The 22603-nt window shown below is 52.3% G+C and overlaps 1 protein-coding gene across 1 annotated transcript in view; it reads right to left on the minus strand.

The window, feature by feature from the left end:
* SCARA5 (scavenger receptor class A member 5) overlaps positions 1-17562 on the minus strand; it is a 96128-nt gene extending 78566 nt beyond the window's left edge. Inside the window, exons 1-2 of the mRNA XM_010995450.3 lie at positions 17217-17562; positions 13274-13391 (exon numbers count right to left, since the gene is read on the minus strand). Of these exons, the coding sequence (XP_010993752.3) occupies positions 13274-13385 (112 nt within the window). The 5' untranslated portion in view covers positions 13386-13391; positions 17217-17562. The remainder of the gene's footprint in view (positions 1-13273; positions 13392-17216) is intronic.
* Between the last annotated feature and the right edge of the window lie 5041 nt (positions 17563-22603).

A 22603-nucleotide genomic window follows, 5' to 3' on the forward strand; every position in this document is an offset into this window, starting at 1 on the left:
CCTAAAGAACTCTTGCTAAAATACTGTCTGCTGAGGGTGGAGAGGTGCTTGGGAGCAAGGATGAAAGAACAGAAAAGGCAAGTTTATCTGGAAACCACTCAGCCCCAGACAGTTAAGCTGAGGATGAGTTGGGAGATGGTTCTCCAATGTCAGCGCCACATTCGGGTGGGAGGGTCAGAACCTGAGGGTCTCAGCTTCCCTGTCCTGTATCAGGCGGGGGCGTGGGGAGGGTCCCTGACACTCCCCGGCGGGGAATGCATGGGTTTGTGGCTCTGTGGGGGCAAACTCAAAGCCTGTGTCTGTCCTATACTGGCTGTAAGAGGAAGAGAAAGCATTCTGAGCTAGCCCCTGCATCAGTTAGCCTTCCTTTGAAAAACTGATTTTTTTCAATGTCTTAATCATAATTTTAGGACATTTTGGGAGTTATCTGTTTGAATTTATTTTCCTCCCACTTAAAAAGAATATTCACAAATTGCCTCTGAAAAAAGTGGGTATTTACTGGGGGGAGGGTATATCTTGGTGGTAGAGTGCATGCTCAGCATGCAAAAGGTCCTGGGTTCAATCCCTAGTACCTCTCTTAAACAAACAAACAAACAAACAAACCTAGTTACCTCCCCTCCCCCGACAAAAAAAGTGAGTATTTACTTATTTCCCAAGAACCTAGGTCTAAACAACATTAAAAAGCAGGATAAAATGATTCAATTGTCACCTAATGGAGTTTTCACAACAACAGACACTCTTTCTCTCTTTTGTTCTTTTTGGTCCCACAGCTCATAAACAGCAGGTGGAGATGCGGTTTTATTGCTAGGAGGGGCCTTGGAGTTCATCTCATCCAAGAATCTTGTGAAACCCTCCCAAGGCTGACTTCATCATCTTAACTCCGGTTACTCATTCCCCACATTGTAATAGGCAGCCCCAAATAACCTCTGTCTTTGAAGCTGCCACCACCTCTGGCTTTAATGAGGACCTCTGTTTATTTCCCTCAATAAAGGGAAGAGGAGGAGGGGGTGGGTATTGCAGGGCGGTTTCATCTGATGTGAGTCTGGGAGGGTCCCAAACAATCATCTCCGCCCCGTTGGACCACACACCTGGTGAGTGCTGGAGGCAGACGGCGCCAGACAAAGGGGACTGCGGTCTTCTGCAAGATCAGATGGGATCCCATTTCTAAGAAAGGGAGGGGGGATGGCAGGAGGGATGAAGGAGCTAATTCAAGTTAGATGTTACGATGACCTAGCACAGTTTCTCCAAGTCCTCCTAGAGATATTTTGTACTTTTGTAACTTCCCCGCAATAGTTGTTATTCTCAATCCCTATCTATTTCTCAAGTTACTCTGCATAAAAATTCTTAAAAACAGTCAGGGGCTTGTGTGCTTGTATTTCAGCAGTAGGAAAGGGGCTCTGGCTGGTGTGCCTATTATTCTGCAGCGGGGCTGAGGGATGGAGAGAGAAAGCCAGGTGGGAGGGGAGATGAGGGCTGGCCGGTCACCGCAACCCAGGAGGAACAGAAGAACCAGGGGGTCCCCGGAAAGAAGAGAGTCCTGTGGCTGGTGGAGGATGCCTGTACTCTGGCCCAATACAGGTAGTGCGTGGATTGGAAGAAATGCTGTCTCAGTGCAGAGAGACTCAACACAACAGCAGGCTCGGGGTTCAGCCTAAACTGGGGCCAAAAGTCGCCCCCCCTCCAACAGAGTGGCCCTGGACCCCTCTCAAAAAGACTCCCAACTCCTCTCCTGGCGCTTTATCAGAGGATATAAATCATCTGATGACGTGTTTGCAACGTGGAAGCCAGGGCTCAACAATTTCCATTTGTAAATCATTACTCTCTCCAGGCCGTTAGAGCCACCTCCGGCCCATCCCTGGTCCTCCTTGCTGTGCTGAACTGGTCACCGCTCGGGGTAGGGATGGAGAAGTTTAGTACCTACCTGTCTCACTTCCCCAGCTCCCACCACCAATTGACTTGGAAGGGCCATCCGAGTGTCTGGTTTGGAAGACAGACTAAGATTCCAGCCCATGCCACCTGTACTGGCTTGGCTGGAACTATCCCTGCCGCCTCCTGGCTCAGGAGCATCCAGGAGGCAGAGCAGGCTGAGCCACAGACGGATATGAGAGACGACAGACCTCAGACCCACTGAACCCTCAACACCCAGAAAGGCCTGGAACCAACAGTTGTCAGGGACAGAGCTTGGCTGGGAAATTGCGGCCAGTGATGATATAGCTAATCATGTGAACGGAATGGCACCCATCAATGAGTTGTTCAAAAATACAGATTTACCGAGTGTCAGACTCAGAGCAGGGTCTGTAATTCTTCTCTGGATCCCACAGGCCCTGGCATATAGCAGATACTCAGTTCACATGGCTGATTGTAGATAAAGGAGACTAATAAACTGAACCCAGATTTGTTGGGCCCTCCAAGCCATTGCTTCGGCTTTTGTAATAACCATGAATTCTGGTTTCTGTATTTGATGCTTTGACATCTTGGGGTCTTGCGGGCTTTGGAGAGACTGCCCCCACCCCAGGGCTGGCCAGTCCTAAAGACAATAAAGGACTGCTTGTAAGCAAGACTTTGAATGCAAATCAACCAGGCCAGAGCCCACAACCACTTCTTTCATCAGGCTTTCACATTCTGGCCTCCTGCCATCTGCCCTCATCACCCCAGGGCCAGGTACCAGACAACTAGGGACACCGCTGAGCCCCAGGGCCTGCTGGAATGATTCAAGCTATGAAACCCCAATTCTGCTTCCCCTGCCTCACCCATTCCCTCCCCAGGAAACCACAATAAAGACCCTTGCCCACGTTTTCCCCTTACTCCTGTGCTCCTGACCAACACTGGTGCCTTCCCGTGTGTCCCACCCTGTGCTGTGGCACGATGCCTCCCTCCTCTTAGGACCTGGGAGTAACAAACTCTCTTTTCAATGGCAGTCATCTCCTGCTCAATGTAAGTAATAGTAAGAAAACCTACATTTTGAAATTGCTTGGGCAGTCCAACAATGGAATGCAACAGAGGAGCAGCTGCCACTCCCCAAGCACCTACTCTGGTTGAGCACTTAGATATACTTGTTCTAAGCATGAAAATAACCATGAAGATAAGTTTTATGACTCCCATTTTGTAGCCAGTAAAACTGAGCCTCAGAGAGGTAAAGTGGTTGCCCAAAGCAAGTGGCAGATCTGGGATTTTTTTAGCCTCACAGAAAGGAGATGTGAGGTCTGGAGATGGGGTACAGGGGGGGAAGTCAGAGGAAGAAGGGCAGTTCTTGCAATCATTCAGCAACCATCTCTTGAGCAACATGCAGTAGCTAAGGCTGCTGGCTTTCAGACTCCACCTCCACTGCCCTTTCAGTCCAGCCGTGAAACAGGCAGCTCCCTTTCTTTCAGGCCCAGGGAGGCCAGCATCCTGGAGGGGAAGGCTGCATTAGGCCCACCCCACCCCAGGGAGAACCCCAGGGCTGTTTGCTCTATCTCTGCTTTACCCCAAGACAGGATCTGCAGCCAGGGAGCACGGGATAGGAACCATCCTCCTCTTCACCACACAGCTCACCTTTGTGTCCAGGTGTGGTTCTGTTTCAGGGTTTCCTTTGGTGATGGAGTTTGCCCCTCCAAGAAAGGTTCCTTGTCTCCTAAAATCTAGGACCTAAACTAGTTACAAATAACTTTGAGGCTTTGAAAACTTTGAAATCTAGAAACAGAGTGGCGAGAACAACCATTTTTATATTCCTGATCACAAAACAGAACTCCTTTACCAGCAGGGCCATTTGCAGAGGGCAGGGAAAGGACACAGACAACGAGCCGGGGGTCCCGGGCACTGCCTTGGAGGCGCCTGAAGCAGGCAGGCTGTTTTCACTTCCACTTTTCCCACCTCTGGTCCATCAGCAGCCTTCAGTGCCCCCCACGTAAACCTACATGTGAAAGGCAGCTCCCCCTGGACACCCTGGAAATGCTCAGAATACTTCAGATGTCACATTCACATTTTAATAGATGCCCTTAGGTCAGGGTTGGGAGATCACCGAAGCTCTAGAGAGAAGAAACGAACCCCTAACTTTGGCAGAGCATACTGAGGTCCAAAGGGGTCTGGAGAACCCAGAGGCCAAGATAGAACTCATCGGACAAAGGGACAAGATCGAGCTCACTTTTACTGGTGGACAAACTATGAGATCGTTTTCACAGACACATTTTGAAGAGTGAAGAGTGCTCTGTGAACCCACATGCCGGGAGCACAGTGCAGCCAAACGGCTCCTGCACCCTTCAGACGGGGAGCTTGTCCCCAGCCTCCCCCGCCCCATCACCCACTGTAATCTGCCCCTCCAGACCTGACTGCTGCCATCTGCCCCCTTCGGGTCTCTGGCACATCCTATCTTCCGAGTCCCTCCTCCATCATTTAGATTCCTCGTGCTTCCCCAGGTGACCCTGGTGATGGAAGCTAACCCATCCCGAGTGCCAGCCCCTCCCTGCAGCCTCCTCTCTTAACAGGGCTTCCTAAAGACAAGGCCTCTTCTGCCCGCTCTGAACATCTTGGGTTATCTTGACTTGAACTCAATCTCAAGCCGCATAGCAGGCACGAGGGAGCAGGTGGGCTTCGGAACACTGTGCAGAAGGCTGGACCATCACTGTCCCCCATCCACTCTGTGGCTGGGCCTTATGGTAACCAGCCGTCTGCATCTGCAGGGCAGGGGCCGGGCAGGCCCTACCTTGCTGGGCCCCCTCTTCAAGGCTCTGTTTCTATCTTCCCAATCCTACTGCTGAACTCTGCATGTGGAGGTTGATTCCAGGCCAGAAGCCGCAGGAGGCGGATGGGAGGGGGCACTGGAGAGGGCGGGAATTTCTCTGACCTGATGTCCGTAGAGGTTAGTGTCCCAGGCTTCCCTCAGAAGCCACTTAAGGCCCTGTCGTTGTGTCCTGTCCAAACCTATTTCCATTTATATCTATTTCCTGCCAGCGCCACCTCTTAGAGTAATTCATTCCATCTGTCTCCTGCTTCAGAGCCACTTTTTCCCACAGCCTCACCCCAGCCTCGTCATTGCCCAGGGTGTCTCCACCTCTGAAACCACAAACTCCAAGAATCCGCTCTCCTAGCCCCTCCCGCCGCCGCCAGCCTGGTTCTTGAAGGCACAGGGTCTCCAGGGACTGGAACCGCAGTGAACAGGGGGAGGTTCAAGGCCCTGCCTCTGACCAGCTGGGTGACCTTGGGTAACTGGCTTCACCTGAAACTTCACCTTCCCATTGACAAACTGGGAATAATAATACATTCTGAGGTTTACCGGGGATGATGTGTTGAAGCGCTGAGCACAGCCTGCCCGTGCCGTGCGCTCCATCAAGGGGCGCTGTTGTCTCAGGACCACTTGTCACCACTGCTACTAGACACGCACCACCCACCCACCTCCTCCCCTGGCATCCCCGATCTCCCTGCCTCCACAAGAGCCAAATCGGTGTCCAGAGCTCCTGGTGCCCCAGGACGAGGCCCCCCTCCCCTGGCCCCCACACCACTGTCAGAGCTGGGGAGTGGGCGCTTGGACTCTGCGTGCTCCTGGCAAGACCCCATCATGAATGCTCTCTTGCCAGGAGTTCTGCCTGAGTCCAGCACCACCAACCTCACTGAGTCCTCAGCCTGGCTTTTATCAGCCCCACAGAAGCCCCAGGGCTCCCCATCACCCACTGTAACCCCCCAGACAACCTTGTTAATCCTCTTTGGACCTGGTTTCTCTCCCCAGCTACTGAAACCTTCTCACTGTGGCCTCGGACCTCCCAGCCAGTCATCCAAAAAGATGATTTCCTCAACCTCTGCTCCAATGTTTCTTTTACTTTCTTGTTCTAGCAGAAGCCTGCTTCCCTTGTCTTCTCGAGTGTGAATTTCTCTCTCCTAGGCTCAGGCAGCCAGCCTAGGGGTGCGATGGATGGTTTTCTTTGCTCCTCATTGCTACTTCCAGAACCTTCTCTCCCCAGCTCTCACACGTCTCCTTGTTGCTAAGGGACGCCTGCTCCCCTCCCGTCTCCGGGCTCACTGTCCAGCTCTCTCTCCAGCTCCAGTTCTCACTCTGCCTGCCCCTCCCTCCTCCCCGGAGGTCACGTCCACCCTGACGCACTTGAAATGCGGCCAAAAATGAGATAGGCTCAAAATGCAAAATACACACAAGTGAAAATGTGTCAGTATCTCCATCAATTTCATCAATTACATATCAAATGGATAACATTTGGGATATACTGGATTAAATAAAATGTAATCCTGTATTTAAATTCATTTCATCTGTGTCTCTTTACCTTTTTGTGCGGCTACTAGAAAATGTAACATTGCACACGTGGCTGGCTCACATTACAGTTCGATTGGCTTTACCAATAATTGAAACCCTTTCTCAGTCCCAATTTCACACGTCCAAGGTGATCTTTTCCATCCTCCCGGTGCCCTCCCTCCAGAATGCTGACTCAGCACTCCTTGACCTCACCAGGACCTACAAAGTATGGACCCCAGTGCCTTTCCACCACTTCTCCCATCTCCAGTCCATCCTTCCCTTCTCATCAGACTCCCATTCCCTGGCCCCTCTCCCCAAATGCTGAAACCTCACTGATTTATGTCATACACTATCTCCCCACGCCCTCCCCTCCATGCCCTCCCCTCCTTCGTCCCTCAAATGAGCTGATACTTGTAAAATGCTCAGAACAGTGCCTGGCCCAGCAGAGCTCGACCAGTGAGCGCTCATTTCCCCCCATACCTGAGCTCCATGCTGCTTCCTGTGGCCTCGGAAACCTTACCCGGACCCTCTAACAGGCACACTGCTGCCTCTCCAGCACCTGTCGCTACAGGGCAGACTGCGGGATTCTGCCTCTAACTGCACTTCCATTAGAAAATTAACCACATTATAATGCAGGGTCTGTTTACCTGTCTGTGTCTTCAGGGGACTTTATGCCCCTTGAGGACAGGAACCAAGTCCTTTTACCTCTGTTAGCACCAGCAGCAACCGTAAAGCGGTGCCACTTTTGGATGAATGACGTCACAGTTCCTCGTGTCTTAAACTCATCTCTCCCAGCCCTCCTTCATCCTGGCACATCCCGACTTAGTGAACAGGCATGTGTTCAGTCATTCAGTGAGCAGAGGCGCCTCCCGCGGGCAAGACACAGGCTGGGCACTGGGGACATTTGGATGAATCCAAGGCACATGGTGTTTGGTCTCAAGGAGAGCACACAACTCAGGGTACGTGTGAAGGGACAGGCTGACAGGGGCTGCGGGGGGCCGGGCCATTAGCCCAGGAAAGATGCGGAAGGAAGCCAGGGCTTCTAGACTCATGTGGGGCCTCAGTCATGCTGCTTGTTATCTGATACCAGGAATCACCACAGACAAATCTGGAATGAGGTGGGAACCAGCTCACTGTCCCAGAGACCAAAAACAGCCTATGGAGGAACGGGAATGCCGTGGGTGGGCCGCGGGGTGGACCCGGGCAGACCGAAGGGCCACAGTGACCCTCACCCTAAGATCTAACATTTTTGAGCGCTCAGTGTATACCCGGCACTGCGGGCCTTAATGTGGGATAACTCATGTAGCCCTGGCAACAGCCCTGAGTCGGGGCCACTATTATCCCATTTTCCAGAGAAGGGAGGGCTGACTCTGTGGGGCTTATACAGCCTGAAAGCTGCAGGGTCAGACTCAGAGCCTGGCCCTGAGTGTGCTCCCCGACACCTGGCAGTGCCACCCTCGCCATGGAGAAGGCGAGACAGTCCCAGTGTTAAGTGTGGCCCCAGGTGCCTGGGGCGAGTGAGGCTGTGTGTAGTCTGCACTAAATGCCAGCCTCCACCCAGGGGCAGTGTAACTCACCCCTCAGCTCCCTCCTCTGACAGCAAACCTCAAGGACCTACTGCCTCTGATGGGGGTGGGGGAAGGGCAGGCACACCTGCACAGAGCCAGGTACCCTCAGGACCCAGAATATTTCTTACAGATTCTGCCATTCGGGGAATAGGACTAAAAGAACTTGCTCGATTTCTTCAAGTACCCAGGTTTCACGGGGAAGCCCACCAGCCAAAACTCTGCATTCTTTCACAGAAGGTGAGAACCAGCCTTAAAACACTGTCCAGGTGAGGGTCTCTGAGACGTGGAGTGGGTGCTCCCGGGGGGACCCTACTCACTAGCTGCTCGTGCCCCCTAGCCTCCCCCTGTCCTTGTGGTGCACTACGAGCATATGGAGGGTAGACTGAGTCCAAGGGACTTTTCTAGGGTTACATCACCCTGTTCTCCCACAGGTCCCGCGAAGTGAGTGACGTTATTCCCATTTTGCAGATGAGGATGCTGGGGATTCGAGGGTCAGGGCCCCAGAAAAAGAGACGCCCCAGTCACATTAGAAACTTCACAGGGTCTAATAAAGGGAATATGTGCCAAAGTGTGGCCATGGTGTAAGATACCACAGGCGCCGGAGAAGCTGTAACCTCCCCAGGCCCCCAGAGCCCGGGGGGCAGCAGTTACCAAGTCTAAAAGGAGAAAACTCTTGGTTGGAGGGCGGCTTACAAGGGGCTGTGACCTCGGGTGGAAGGACACAGCAGGGCAGGAGCTGGGGAATAAATACCCCGACTCCCCATCTTCACCGGCTCCCCACAGGCAGAGGGCCTGAGTGACGGCGTGGGACTGGAGAGGCGACAGAAGACACCTCACACCAAGCCCAGATCTGCCGAAGTTCAACGTCCAGGCTCTCAGCACCTCCCAGGGCTGTTTCCTCTCTCATGCAGGGAAGGTCCCTGGGGCCAGAGAGACCCAGGACCCTACCTGGCTCTCTGCCCACAGTGAGCAGAGCTGTTACCTAGCAGGGCCGAGAGCCCCCGCGCCCCCAGCACCACAGGAGTTAACATCTCTGCTCCCCTGCTCTGGTGCCTGATTCTCCAACCTGTAGAGGGCGGGGACCCTCTGTGAGGCCCAGCCAGACCCTCCCAGGAAATCCACTCCTACCCTTGGGCCGCTGCCCGGCAGCCCTCCACTCCGCCAGAGGAACCGGAGAGATTTGATTGATGAGAAAGTGGATGTGGGGGTTCCCTGAGGAGAATAATTTCATTTTATGGGGCAGGAACGCAGGAATGGGGAGCTCAGGCCCTCAACTCAGCAAGCAGCCTGACTGCAGGCGTCCGGGCATGGCCAGGAGCATGTGCAACTCATTACCTCCGTGGGCCTCCCATCTGGGCCGCGGGATGACGCGAGGAGCGTGGTGGAGGCCCGAGGCCACGGGGTGAGCATGGCTGCAGTATTTTTCTGACACTAACACCTCTCTCTGGCCCGCTGAAGGGGCCGTGGAGGAGCCAGGCCCAGCCAAACACCGTCCCCGCCCAGCACTCCACCTCCTGGCGCCAGACTGGAGAGGCTCCAGCTGTCCCGGTGGCGGGAAGAGAAAGGCAGGCCCAGGGAGGTGGGGGAGGGGAAGGAGGCCCAGGGGTGGGGGAGGGGTTGCAGGCCCAGCTGGCCCCTGTTCGGGTTTCTGCTCAAAGGGAGGTGTCAGTGGGCATCGCGGTCAGAGGGCGCTTGGCTAGAGGACCTTGGAGGTCACATTCTGCAATGAGCCCACCCATGAATTCCAGTGACATGGGTGGAACACGTGCTATCCCACTGGAGACCCGGCGGTGACGATGACCTGGCGCCTTCCCACCCACAGTGGGGCTGCAGTGAAGATGCTGACAGCTCAGACCCAGGAAGGAGGCAGGGTGCTGAGGTGACCCAGCCGGAGGTCCTGAGGATGAAGAGATCCCGAAGGCGTCACCATAGAGGAGGGGAGCCAGGGAGAGAGACTGGAAGGATGTGGAGGCACCACGTGGGAGAGGGCAGGTGGCCTGTTGTGGAGGGGACCAGGGAACCGAAGCTCAGAATAGCCCCCAGCTCCCTTCTCAGCCGGTGCGTGAATGGAAGGGAAGGGATGGAGGCAGGGCTGGAGGACAGAAGACAGGAGGCAGGGAGAGGAGAGGCGGAAGTCATTGCCTGTGCATGACTATAAGTAACGTGTTTACACCTCAGGGTCTTAAAAGTCCCACCTGCATTAACACCTGAGTCATAGCTGAATATCTGGCCTGCAGTTCTGCCACTTTGCTTCCCCTGATCCCAGTATCTCCAGGACCAAGAGGGGGCACCACCTCTCCTCCCATCTCCCTGCTTTCAAGGGGAAAATCCTAGGAGGGACTTGGAGCCCCAGATGACACTGACTTAATTTCCCCAAGGCCCCAGGGCTGGCAGGGTCTCCCTCCCTTTCCCCACTTCTCCCTGCCCTTTTTCCCCACCAACCTCCAGAAATGAGGACCAAAGCAGCAAAGTGCTGAGGAAACGGATCCGTCTGGCTTGAATTTCCCCAAGTAGGAGCTCACCATTTCCCCCTTAGAAATGAAAGGGGAGGGGAAAAAATCAAACCAGAAAGCTATGAGCTTTTAGGTGGTGGTTTCATCTCAACACTTTGGTCTTTCTGGGGTCCTCACTCCCTTACCCTGTGTCTGGCATCCAGGAATGAAGTGGGGAGGAGGACCAGACAATTTGGAAATCAGATTTAGAAAATCTTTGTTTTGCCACCTTGAGATTTCAAGGACCCCTGTGTTTGTTCATTCAACAGATCCTTATGCGACAGGCTGGGAAGCACCAATTCACAGAACAGAGAGGCTTGCCCTTGTCCAGCCTGTGTTCTTCTCGTGAGGAACAGACAGAAAATGACAAACATAATAAATAAGAAAGCGACATAGTGTGTGGAGGGGGTGAGGACTATGGGAAAAAGGGAAGAGAGAAGCAGGGAAGGGGGCCTGGGTGTGCAGAGGGTACAGGAAGCCCTGACAGGGAGGTGAGATTTGAGCAAAGGCTGGAAGGAGATAAGAGGGGAGCCAGGAGGGTCTAGACACAGCGTCTGTCAAGAAAGCATCCTTCTGGGGAGCAGAGGCCCCAGAGAGTGGGAGAGCATGCCAGCAGGCCCGCTGTGAAGGTCAGAGCCTCCTCGGTCATGGTCAGTGCCTAGGATTTTACTCCCACCTGGGCTTTGCAAGACTGGTCCCACCCAGGTGGGACCACACCTCAAATACAACAACCAAGTCTGCTTCTGTGCAGAGAATTTTAGGACCGGACTGGACCTCAGAGACATCCCCTCTGCCCCAAAATAGCACTGAGATGGAGACACTGAGGCCCAGAGAGGGGAGGGGCTGTGCCCCGGTCAGGTCACACACAGCCCACATCTTCCAAACTCTGCTGTCCATATTTTATGGGGTGCCAGCTTCAGGGGGCCCCTGAGGACACTTGCTGGACTCCTAAAATTGCCCTTTGACCAGATCTCCCCAGGACTGGGGGCCCTGAAAGCCCAGTAGCTGGGGTTAATGTTATTTTTCAGTCCTTCTGGTCCAAAGGGTCTTTTTTTAAATCTTGGATTCAGAAAAGGGGATGAGGTCAAGGGAATGGGGAATGATGACCCAATGACACCCCCCAGGCCTCTCCCCACCCCCCGGGGCTCCCCTGCCCTTCCCCCATTGGCACTGCAGGCTGGCCCTGGTGGTCCTCCAGTTACCCCTCTGTGCTGTACCCCAATTCTTTCTTGCCAAACTAGGCCTCTTTACTGATGGGCCAGTGGGGAAAGAGAGTAGATCAAGGATGTGAAAGCCAGCGTGACCTTTGCTGATGTGCTGATGGGCCGTGCTGAGCCCCGGCTAACGACCCGGATTCCCGGGGGTCTTCCTCTCTTCCCAGCTGTCATTTTTTTTTGGTTTGTTTTTTTTTTCCTTTTGGGGGAGGGTAGGTAATTAGGTTTTGTTTTATTTTATTTTATTAATTTTTTTTTAATGGAGGTACTGGGGATTGAACCTAGGACCTCATGCGTGCTAAGCATATGCTCTGTCACTAAGCTATGTCCTCCCCACTCCTAGGTGTCACTAACTTGACAGAAATACTTGTCTGGCTCAGTGCAGCTCAGCCAGTAAAACCTCTCCCCACCCACCTCTTCTCTTATAAAACTGTATTCCGTCTTTAAGGCCTTTTACCAGAAAGGCTTCACCCTGCTTGACTTCAATAATCATACATGTTTTTACTTACTTTACATGATGAGTAACTGTCCCCGTGCCAGTTCCTTCCACTGGGATCAGAAGCCCTTGTAGGGCTTCCTCAAAATGTGTTTGACAATCCAGAGGAAGAGCTCTGATGGTGGGTAGTTACCAAACCTCCTGTCTCCTCTCCCTGCTGGGACTGTCCCCACTCTCTGCCTTTCTGAGCCACCCAGCCTCCCTTCCTATACTAAGCACCTTGTGGAAGGAAAGACAAGGTTGGAGGAGGGAGAGGCATTTCTAATTTTGAGCAATTTACAAGACAAAGGCAGCTGGCAGCGTGGAGCACAATGAAACATGGTGCTCGAGAAAACAGGTGAATAAAGGCATCTAGGATGGTTAATTTTATGCATCAGCTTGATTGGCCATGGGGTACCCAGGTAAAACCTCATTTCTGGGTGTGTCTGTGAGAATGTTTCTGGATGCGATTAGCATTTGAATTGGTGAACTCAGTAGACCAGACTGCCCTCCTCCATGTGGGTGGGCCATGTCTAATCAGTTGAAGGTAGAAAAGGTGGAGGAATTCACTTTTTGCTTCCTGCCTGCCTTCTGGAGCTGGGACATCTCATCTCATTTTCTCTAGCTCTCAGACTGTGGTTTACACCATTGGCTCCTCTGGTTCTCGGGGCTTCACCTACTAAGTGTTGAGCTCTGTGCTAGATGCACAGGAGTCGTCTGTGGCAAGGTGCCCTGAGGTCCTCTGGAAGAAGTTGCACCAGTTGACTCTCCAGCATGTTAGCAAATGACCAGCCCCCACAGACGCAGTGCCATCTGGGTCACTGGGGTGCTCCATGAGCCAGGCGGGCCTCAGACCTGGGGGAGGATGTGTACACTGGAGAGATGCGTTCCCTCCTTGCAAACGCTTCGGGAGGTGGATTGGATGGTCCTCACCTGGGAGGGTCTGGGCTCCTCGGTTCAGATGCTTTTTGCCTGACCCCAGCCTCACTCAGAGGAGAGGATGGCAGAGAGGGAAGTGGGCTGCCCTAGGAGGCATGAGACTCAGTGCTGGGGCCTGTCTGTGACTGATGAGCTGCATCATGCTCAATGCTTTTCTCAGCCTCCGCTAGCTCACCTGTAAAACAGGTCGCACCTGGCTGGTCTCACAGGTGCATTAGATGCATCCACGAGTAAACACACCTTCCTGAGAGTGAAGTTCAACCTACGCAGTGTTAGGAGTGGGATCAGCAGCACCCTGGGGCCAGGCAAAGGTTGGGTGGAGGGAGCAGGGCCGAGCATGTGCCCAAGACCCCGCCCGAGGTACTCACCCTCCTCACACAGGTTCAGCTTGGACAGGCTCCTGCCATCGAAGGGTTCCTCGAAGATGGAGCCAGAGTCACGGTCGCTCACGGTGTGCAGGTACATGGCTTTGTTCTCCATGGCGTCCTGAGGCAGTGAGCGGGGAGCAGAGGGAGGGTTCAGGGGAGAGAGAGACAGTAAGCTGAAAGTGGAGACAGAAATGAACGCGCAGAGCAAGGCGCCCACCCGGTGACCCAGACCCTAAATGCTGGGACCCTCCCTCATCAACAGGCATCATCCACCAGGTCCTCAGGACCCTGATGCCCCTTCCCCAGCTTCCTTGGCTTGGGGAGGCCAAGGCTCTTTGGACCTTTCTGATCGTGCAATCCATCCCCTTCCTTCCACAGCTCTGGGTGGTGCTGGAGCCCTGCGCTGGGGCGGGGGGCCAGGCGGGCACCAAGAGCCGTGCCAGGAAGAACTGATCCTCCTGATCTAAGTGGAGTAGCTGCAAGCTTCCGGAGCCTCGGACACGTCAGAGAGACGGGCTTCTGCCCTGTGTTGGAAATGCGGGGAAACGAGACACAAAATGGGGTACAGAGACCATCAGCAAACATAGCGGAGACCAGGGCTGCTCCGAAACCCAGCCTGGAGAGGGGAGCTGGGTTCAGGGGACCATAGCAGGGATTCACCCCCATGGGAGCCTGAGGAGCAGGCAGTCTTGGTGGGGTCCCCCAGACCCTGAGGCCTGGGCAGCCTTAGACCGGGGCAGAGCTCCGGGGTCTGGATGGCCTCCTGAGGCTGGATTGCTGAGGCTCTGGGTGGACCCCGTGGAGGTCCAGGAACGCACCCATCACAAGGGGTAACACTATGCTGTGTGAAGTAAACCATCCCCGCTTCCACTATGTGCACAACGATCCCATTTTGTGCTATCGACACACGTCCCGAGGACGTGACTGGAGAGATGACAGGCGGAGCTGTTCTGGGTTTCTCTGCAGGAGAGAAGTATTATGAGCCTCTGGTGGGGATTGCAGGGATTTTGTGCTTATTTTTGTTTGCTGGATTTTCTGGGTTTTCTCCGATACGTTCGCATTCTTTATGTAATAAGAAGAATTCACTTGCCCGGCCAGATCGCAAAGTATTTATTTACACAAAGTACTTGATACGCTTTTCCCACGTATCCGCTCGGTGATTTTACAAATGGTCCTCTGCTTTCAGCTCAGTTCCAGCCATCGGTTTATGTTGCCCTTCGGTACTGATGCCCTTTGACTCTCTGGATATTGAACCCCCAAATCCGCTTTTAAAAAGTGAATTATTTGGAAGTTAAAAGCTCCCAGGAGGATGTATGGGTCCCAGGCCCAGCATGGAGTCATCTCAACCCTGAGGCCCAGAGCACCAGGCCAGGTGTCTACCGCCAGGAAGAGAGGGCAGGGCCTGGCAGGTGGCAATGCTGACCCAAGGGAGCCGCCCAGCAGTGCTTCTTCAGAGGGAGGTGGGAGAGGAGGCATCCGCCCTGCTCCAATAAACAGGGACAGTGAAGGAGGAGGGTGGCCGGATCCCTCTGCCGGGCACAGCAAACACAAATCCCCTATTTCCACAATTTAACTTTTGTCTCCAGAGACCTCTGGGCTCAGGGCTGAGAGGAGGCCTGAATGACCCAGGAGGGATGGATGGAGCTTCTGCTCCTGACTCGTCTAGTAATGGGATGCCACACGCCCTGCACACGTGTTCACGCACGTGCACACACACAGGCACGCACAGTGATGGTGTTCCCAGACCCTGTAGGCCTTTCCTCCAGCCTGTGGGAGGTGGGCAGAGGGGAGCTCACAGCTCTGCCAGCATCTCTCCTCCCTGCCCCAGGGGTTCCCGGAACCCCGAGACGGCTCCCAGCCCAGCTCCTCCAGGCTGCAGTCATGTCCAGTTTGCGAGTCTCACGATACTGACCCTCCATCCAAGTCCTCCACCCAGGGAGGACCTCTAGGTGGGGCCCTGGGCAGCTCCACTGCTGCTAAGCTTCAGGGGACCCTCCCTCGTTTCACAAGCACTCAGTGCGGCACCCCTCCCTCTGGCCTCAGTCCTGGGGAGCTGTGAAGCAGGAGGCCAGTGTCTCTTCTGAGAGATCTCTCTGCCAAAGACAACAGCAGCTGCCGCCCAGGGCCCATGGGGACGCTGCGTGCCGGTGGTGGAGGTGCGGAGCCGGGCTTGGACCAGTTTCCCCATCTGCCTTTGTACCTTTCCTCTCTGCCCATCAGCCCTTGGACCAGAGCTGGAATGCGAGCTGTTATCTGGAATGTGTCTGTAGGGGCAGCCCCTCCCTGGCCCCCTCCCCACCCCTCAGCTGGTGGAGCAGGAGCCCTGGGAGCCTGCTGGGGAGAGGGGCTGGGCTAAGCAGGAGGCCAGATGTGAGTGCGATGAGATTGGAAATGCTTAGCCAACTCTGCTAATGTTTGTTACTTGGGAATGAAACCTAAGAATGTTCTGTCTGCCCCAGGTTTTATTTTGGGCTGTTTTTCTTTCTTGGGGAATGGGGGGCAGGAATTTGGACCCTCTGATCATTGGTCTTACAGCCTTTGGGAAAAGTTTGCTGAGTGTGATGACGGAGCAACGCCCACCCCCCAACTCCCCACCCCTCCACACAAATGCCTGGACCTCCTTGCCTCCCACGAGCACTGTGAGGGGGCAGGTGGCATCTGTCATTCCCATTCTACCGATAAGCCAACCGAGGCCCAGAGAAGCAGGAATTGATGGATATCAGAGGGGTGATCCCACCCTGGGGCACTGGCTCAGCCTGAGTTTGCTTCGTCCAGGAAGCATGTATCAGTCCCTTTTGGTGGCCACCTTTAGGGACCAAGACGAGGCAGTGAAGAAGGCCAGGTGGGACCCCTGGAGCCAAGAGAGCTGGAAGGGAGGAGACCAGGGCCACAGAAACATAGGCAGGGTGTGGACACCCAAGGGACCTGTGGGGAGTGGAGGCTCAGAGGACATGGGTCCTATCCTGGCACCACCACTTACCCCTGGGGAACTTTGCCCAATCAGCCTCAGGCCATCACCTCTGTGCTGGGGAGGACATATCTGCCAGCCATTCGGCCCTGGCGAGCCTCGTGTGGAACGGAGCACGTGGGAGGGCTGTGCGAGCTGGTGGTGGAGTCCGGTGAGAACCAGCAACCCCCAGCATCTTCTGATCCAGCCAAGCAGCCAGGTACGGGGCACTCCAGGTTCCTGAGTCCTCCCTCGCACTTTGCCAGCCCCAGCAACTGTGCTGCTTGGGTCGCTTTGCGAAAGGCAACCGTGACTGCAGAGCCTGGCTGGGAGCTGGACCCTGACTCTCCAAGTCCCCCTCTGGGCAGCAGCATGACTCAGTTGGGTCTCCTGCTGAGGGGTGGCCTGAGCCTTGCTGCTGTAGACACGGTGTCTCTGGGGTTCCATCTTCTAACGCTACAGGGCTTGTAACTCATCAAAACCAAATTAAAAAATCACCATGAAAGTGGCCCTCTCTGGAGAGAGAATTGCTAAGTAGGTTTTAAGCCCTTTCCTCCTCTGACTGTACTTGGTTACTCTAAATCATAACCCAGAGCCGGAGAGGCGCAGATGTTTTATAAATAAGCTCTTCCTTCATACATTCCGCCGCTGGGCACACGTGCGCACGCATGCACACGCACTCTCTGCACACGTAGAGGGACTGCGACCTGTGCCATCTGCTCCCTGAATAGGCTCTTGAGCTGTGACATGAGCCAGGCAGAATTGCCACCAGGGCAATAGCTTCCTCCAGCACCCAGAGGCAGGCTCACATGGCCAGCCCAGGCAGCTGAGTGAGGGCCCAGCAGACCCGCGAAGGCTGACAGCTAGGACCTCCCCACCCAGCGCCTAGCACCCCGCTCCATGTCCTGAGGATACCCAAAGCCGGTGCCCGTGTCTCCGGGCCACCTTCAGGAAGCCATGCCCAGGTGCTAGGACAGAGTTAGCGCTGAGACTCACCCGAGTGCCTCCAATTAGGCTGCAGAGAGGCTCAGTTCCTGGCGTTCGCCATGGTGGCTGGAGGGCTAGCTGCTGCCACTGACCCGAGACCCAGGCAGCCCCTCAGAGCTTGTCCCCACTGCCAGCCAAGTCCGGATGGAGTCATACAGAAAGAGGCGGTATGGTGCCCGGTGTCTCGGGGGGTGACTTCTCCAGGAGGATCAGATCAGGAGGCAAGATGCAAGCTTGTGCCCCAATGGGAGTTCCTGTCTTGGTACCTCACCTCGGTCAGCCTTGGGCAGCGCTCGGAAGATGTTCTGTGGAGGTCCCAGCAGCTCCGCTAGTCTGAGCAGTGATCGGCCGCTGCTCCGCCGGGCGGGCTTTATAAAGTTGTCGGAGCAACAGCGGAGGCTCCCCTGGGGCCTGGAACGCGTCCCCCCTCTAGTGGACAATATCAGCATTACAGCCCCGCGCAGGAACGCCCGCTGGGTCCAGAGCAGGGAAGTCAGCCTTGGACTTGGGATTCCAGCCGCCTGTTCTAAAGGCCTTCCCTGCTCAAGGTACTTTTTGGAAGCTTCTAGGGGAATGGCAGCTAGTCCTGGCTTATGAGCCATGCCAGAAACCGAGCCTTGTAAGTGTATTTATAGAACAGAATTGGCATTACTCAGTTCATTCACTCAACTTGGCTTCGAATTACTTTCTGTGTTTTCCTGAAGTCGCATCCACCCGCAAAGGACACAGATTGCCCACACTGGGCAACTCGGAAAAGGGCTCTGTGAGTGCTGAAGGAACATCCCAAGGTCACGTTCAATGCAACTTAGCAAGGAAGCCAGCATTTGTGGAGTACTGACCTCCCACAAGAGCCGGGATTCAGGGGTGAGTGAGAAGAGCCTGCTGTCCTCAGTGGGTCGTGATCCAGGCCGAAGGTGGGCTTAGGCACAAATAACTGTAAATCTAATGTAAGCGTAAGCATGACCGATGCTGTGTGAAAAAGGAGATCTCATCAAACTGCTAAGGGGGTCATGACCTTCAGATTGGGGTGGTGATGGGAGAACTCATCAGGGAAACTCCAAACACAGTCTGAGCCACTGCGCACAGTTTACACGTCCACCCCCCACCCCGATCCCCCCACTGCTGGGACAGAGCTCTGAAGGTGGCATTCATGAGCACACTCCTGTTTATGGGTTACAGGTTCCGCCTCAACACTTGAGGGTCAGGCCTCATACATGACACTAGTTTGCCAAGGCTCAGCTCTCTGACCACTGTGCAGCCACCAAGCCACAGCTGAGTCAGAATTGCCTTAGTCATTCTCAGTGCCTCACCTCCTGACCGTCCCTGGGAGGCAGCTACCAGATGAGGCTCCAAGGCTCCATTTTACAGCAGGGAAAAACAGTAATTACATAATAATGATGGTGACAATCATAATAATTGGAGGAGGAGGGGAGGGGAAGGAAAACGAGGGGGAAGATGTGAGAAAAAAACGCTTTGTAGTATGTACCCTGTGCTAGGCAATTCCAAATGCTTTCCATATGTTAACTCATTTAACCTTGACAACAACCCTGAGAGGCAGGTGCTGTTACATTCCCACTTGATGGAGATGGAGGGACTAAGTAATTTGTCCCAGGTCAAGCAGCCTGTAAGTGGCAGAGCTGGATTCCGCTTCAGGCAGGGTGACTGTAGAGTTTGTGCCCCAGCCCCTCCCCCAAACTGCCTCTGGTTAAAAGGAGTGTTTTTGCTTTTTTTAGTCATGCATCAATTTATCAATATTCCTAGGAATGTAATTCATCTTAAAACTAGCAGGAAATGTGCTCAAAATGTTATGGCCAGGGACCTCGTTGCAAAACCGGAAGTATTAGCAATAAATGCAGTAGTTGGTGAGACCCTGGTGCTGTCCCACTTTACATAACACAGAGCATTTTTCTTAGCACTCCTACACCAGTGTGCCCTGCCCTAGGGGAAGGGAAGGATGGGAGCCCAAATGCAGACCAGACAACTGGCTGAGCCTCTCCTCAACATTGGTGATTGATGATGTGGACATGGAGAGGTCTAGTTTTCTACACGTGAGACCCACGAGTAGATATAGAACTATTAAACTGTAACAGTGCAGGACGAATGAAGTTTATCCTTTTAAATTCAGTAGCTTCAGGCAAGAGGTCATGTCTTTCTGTCTCGTTTCTGATTGATTTCACTTCTTATAGTGATAACATTTGTCCATGTTGGTGTGTATAGCAGTAGTTCATTCTTCTTTTCTTTTGGCTGGGTAGTATTCCATTATATGCATATAGTGCAATTTGTGTATTCATTCTCCTTTTTTAAATTAAAGTATACTCAATTTACAATGTTGTGTTAATTTCTAGTGTACAGCATAGTGACTCAGTTATAGATATATATATATTCTTTTTCATAATTTTTTCTTTGTAGGTTATAACAAGCTATTGAATATAGTTCCCTGTGCTGTACAGTAGGACCTTGATCTTTATCTATTTTATATATAGTAGTGTGTATCTGCAAATCCCAGATTCCCAATTTATGCATTCTCCTTATGGTAGGCATTTGGGTTATTTCCCATCTTTTTCTATTATGAATAAAGCTGCTCAGACATTTGATAACAAAGTATAGGGATGACTTCGGAGGCATGTTTTCTAGTGGTTGAGGGTCCTTCCGGCATCTCATAGCTCAGAGGAACTTCTTGTCTCCTGAAATCAGCATGGTCCCCAAAATGGTTTGCTTCCGTTCAACCACGGAAGGCGTTTGTAAGAGATACCCCCTCCCACCCGAGATGGTATGATGAAACTGTGATTGCATTGAAGGAGATTGGGATCAACTCCTGAAGAAGCTGTGTCTGTGGATATGGAGGCCAGTGAGGCGCATCAATGTGCTCAAGCGCTTCCTGCTTTCTTTGATCTCATTTGATTGTCCCAACTCTCTAGAGCAGAGGTTGGGGAGGGAGTTATCACCCTCAGTTTTCATAAGAAGAAATCGAGCAATGCTGAAACCGAAGGACATGATGCTGGGCTGTTGGAAACAACCTCCACCACTGACCTCTACCTCTGAGGCCTCTACTTCTGCAAGGGATTTCTTCCATACATTCGGTTATTCATTCAACAAACATCTGGTGGGTAACTTTCATGCAAACTATTTCAGATATTTTTACAAACATGAATTGGGCCCAGCCCCTGTCCTTCAGGATTTCCTTTGACTGTTCCATCTACCTGGAATGGTTCCCCCAGATGTTTCAAGGTGAACTCTTGCCTCCTTCCAGTCTTTTCTCAAATGTCTCCTTCTCAGTGGAGCTGACGGTGATGATCTTGTTTAAAATTCCTCTCCTTCCCCCACCTTCCTGATTCTCCTTCCCCCACCTTCCTGATTCTCCTTACCCTGCTCCACTTTTGCTCTTTTTAAAATCACTCTGATTGACTTAACTCACCACGTTTGCGGATGATGACTGACGTACTGTTGACGGTCTGCAGTACACGCACTCTGTGAAGGCAGCTCACTCATGTGTCCCAGCTGCCGAGACCCGTGCCTGGCACACAGTGGGTGCTCCACTGATACATGTTGTGTGAAGATCTGGGGAAAGTGTTGTAGACACAGGGAGCGGGCAGACTCGAAGGCCCCTGTATGGAAGCAAAGTGGACCTGCTGGAGGGGCAGGCATGAGGCCCATGTGGCTAACCGGAGAGAGCGAGGAGGGGGAGCTGGACCATTCTGAGCACAGCGGGAAGCCCAGGCCACTGCTCCTCTCCTCACATCCTCTTTTCCCAGGGAGTGCAGAGGTCCTGTGTCATATATTTAGGGTTTTTTTTAAACATACATCTTCACCATAATTTGCTTTTTATTAAAGTATAGTTGATTTACAATGTTGTGTTAGTCTCATGTGTACAGCAGGTGATTCCATTTTATGTGTGTGTGTGTGTGTGTGTATACACAGATTCTTTTCCATTATAGGTTAATACAAGGTATTGACTATAGTTCCCTGTGCTATGCAGTAGGACTTTGTTGTTTATCTATTTTATATATAGTAATGTGTATCTGTTAATCCCAAACTCTTAATTTTTTTCTTGAAGTATAGTCCATTTACAAGTGATTCAGTCATATATATATACACACACACACACATTCTTTTTCATTATAGGTTATTACAAGATATTGATTTAGTTCTCTGTGCTCTACATTAAGACCTTGTTGTTTATCTATTTTATATACAGTAGTTAACAGTTGGACTTAACTGATGTTTTTTAGAACATTACATCCAAAAAACCCAGAATATACACATTTTTATTTTTACAGTTTAAAAAATTTAATTGTGCTCAAATACACATAACATAAAAATACACCATCTTGACTATTTTTAAGTGTCCAGTCAGTAGTTAAGTATATTCACAGAGTCATACAACCAGTCTCCAGAACTCTTTTCATCGTGCAAAACCAAAACTCTGTACCCATCGAACAGTAACCTCTGCCTGCTTCCCCCTGCCCCTGGAACCCTCAATCTCTTTTCTGTCTCTATAAATGTGACTATCCACGTACCTTGCTGCTCCTTCATTTGTGGCCTGCTCTACAAAAAATACATTCTTTATAATGTTTACATTTAGCCTTTTCTTCTTCATTTGTTTTAAGCCTGATTCATGGGATATACAAATATTAAAAAACAATTTTCATCTGTGGTTCACAAACCAGTGTTTATCTTCTTCTGTGGCTGTTCAGCTTCATGGGAATGTCCTGGCGAAAAGCACGTCATCTCTCAAAAGCCAGAATTTAGATTTGCTGTTTTAAAAAAGTAACTCTTGTTTAATCAGACGGTGAATTTCATCGCTCTATTTAGTTCTTGTTCAGGGGAGTTTTGGTAAGAAGTTACTGTATACACGTGAGATGATGTGGGAATTCGGCTTTTGTGGTTTTCTGCAGTTTTGTTTGATCAATAATATAAATGCTTTCTGGCTTGTCATCTTACTGTTTATTTCAATCTTAACTGAACTCCATCAGCTATCTCCAGCCACTAGCCCCACGGGCCCTGCCCACGGGAGCTATGTCAGCAGAGAGGAGGTGGACCCGAGGAAAGGGGCTTTTGAATCAGACCAGCCCGGGCCTCTGGGAGCGTCTCCATCTGATTGGCTTTAAGTCATTCCTAGTGACTTATTACCTCCTCCACAACTTTCTGCATCCACCCCTCTCCTCCAGATAATTATGTATACTTTGTTAGGAAAAATACAATAATCCTGTTCAAAAAATGACAGGCACTGTAAGGCTGAATTAGGACAAAGCTGTAGACTCGTAGCATCGAGTCTAGACCGTAATCTGAGCATTCCTACTTGCAAGTCCTTGGGCAAAGCACTAAAGTTCTTCATCTCAGTGTCCTCATTGGACATAAAGATGATAACCCCTTATCACAGGGCCCTTGTGAGAATC

The sequence above is a fragment of the Camelus dromedarius genome, chromosome 36 (genome assembly GCF_036321535.1).
Source record: "Camelus dromedarius isolate mCamDro1 chromosome 36, mCamDro1.pat, whole genome shotgun sequence".
Classification (NCBI taxonomy): Eukaryota; Metazoa; Chordata; class Mammalia; order Artiodactyla; family Camelidae; genus Camelus; species Camelus dromedarius.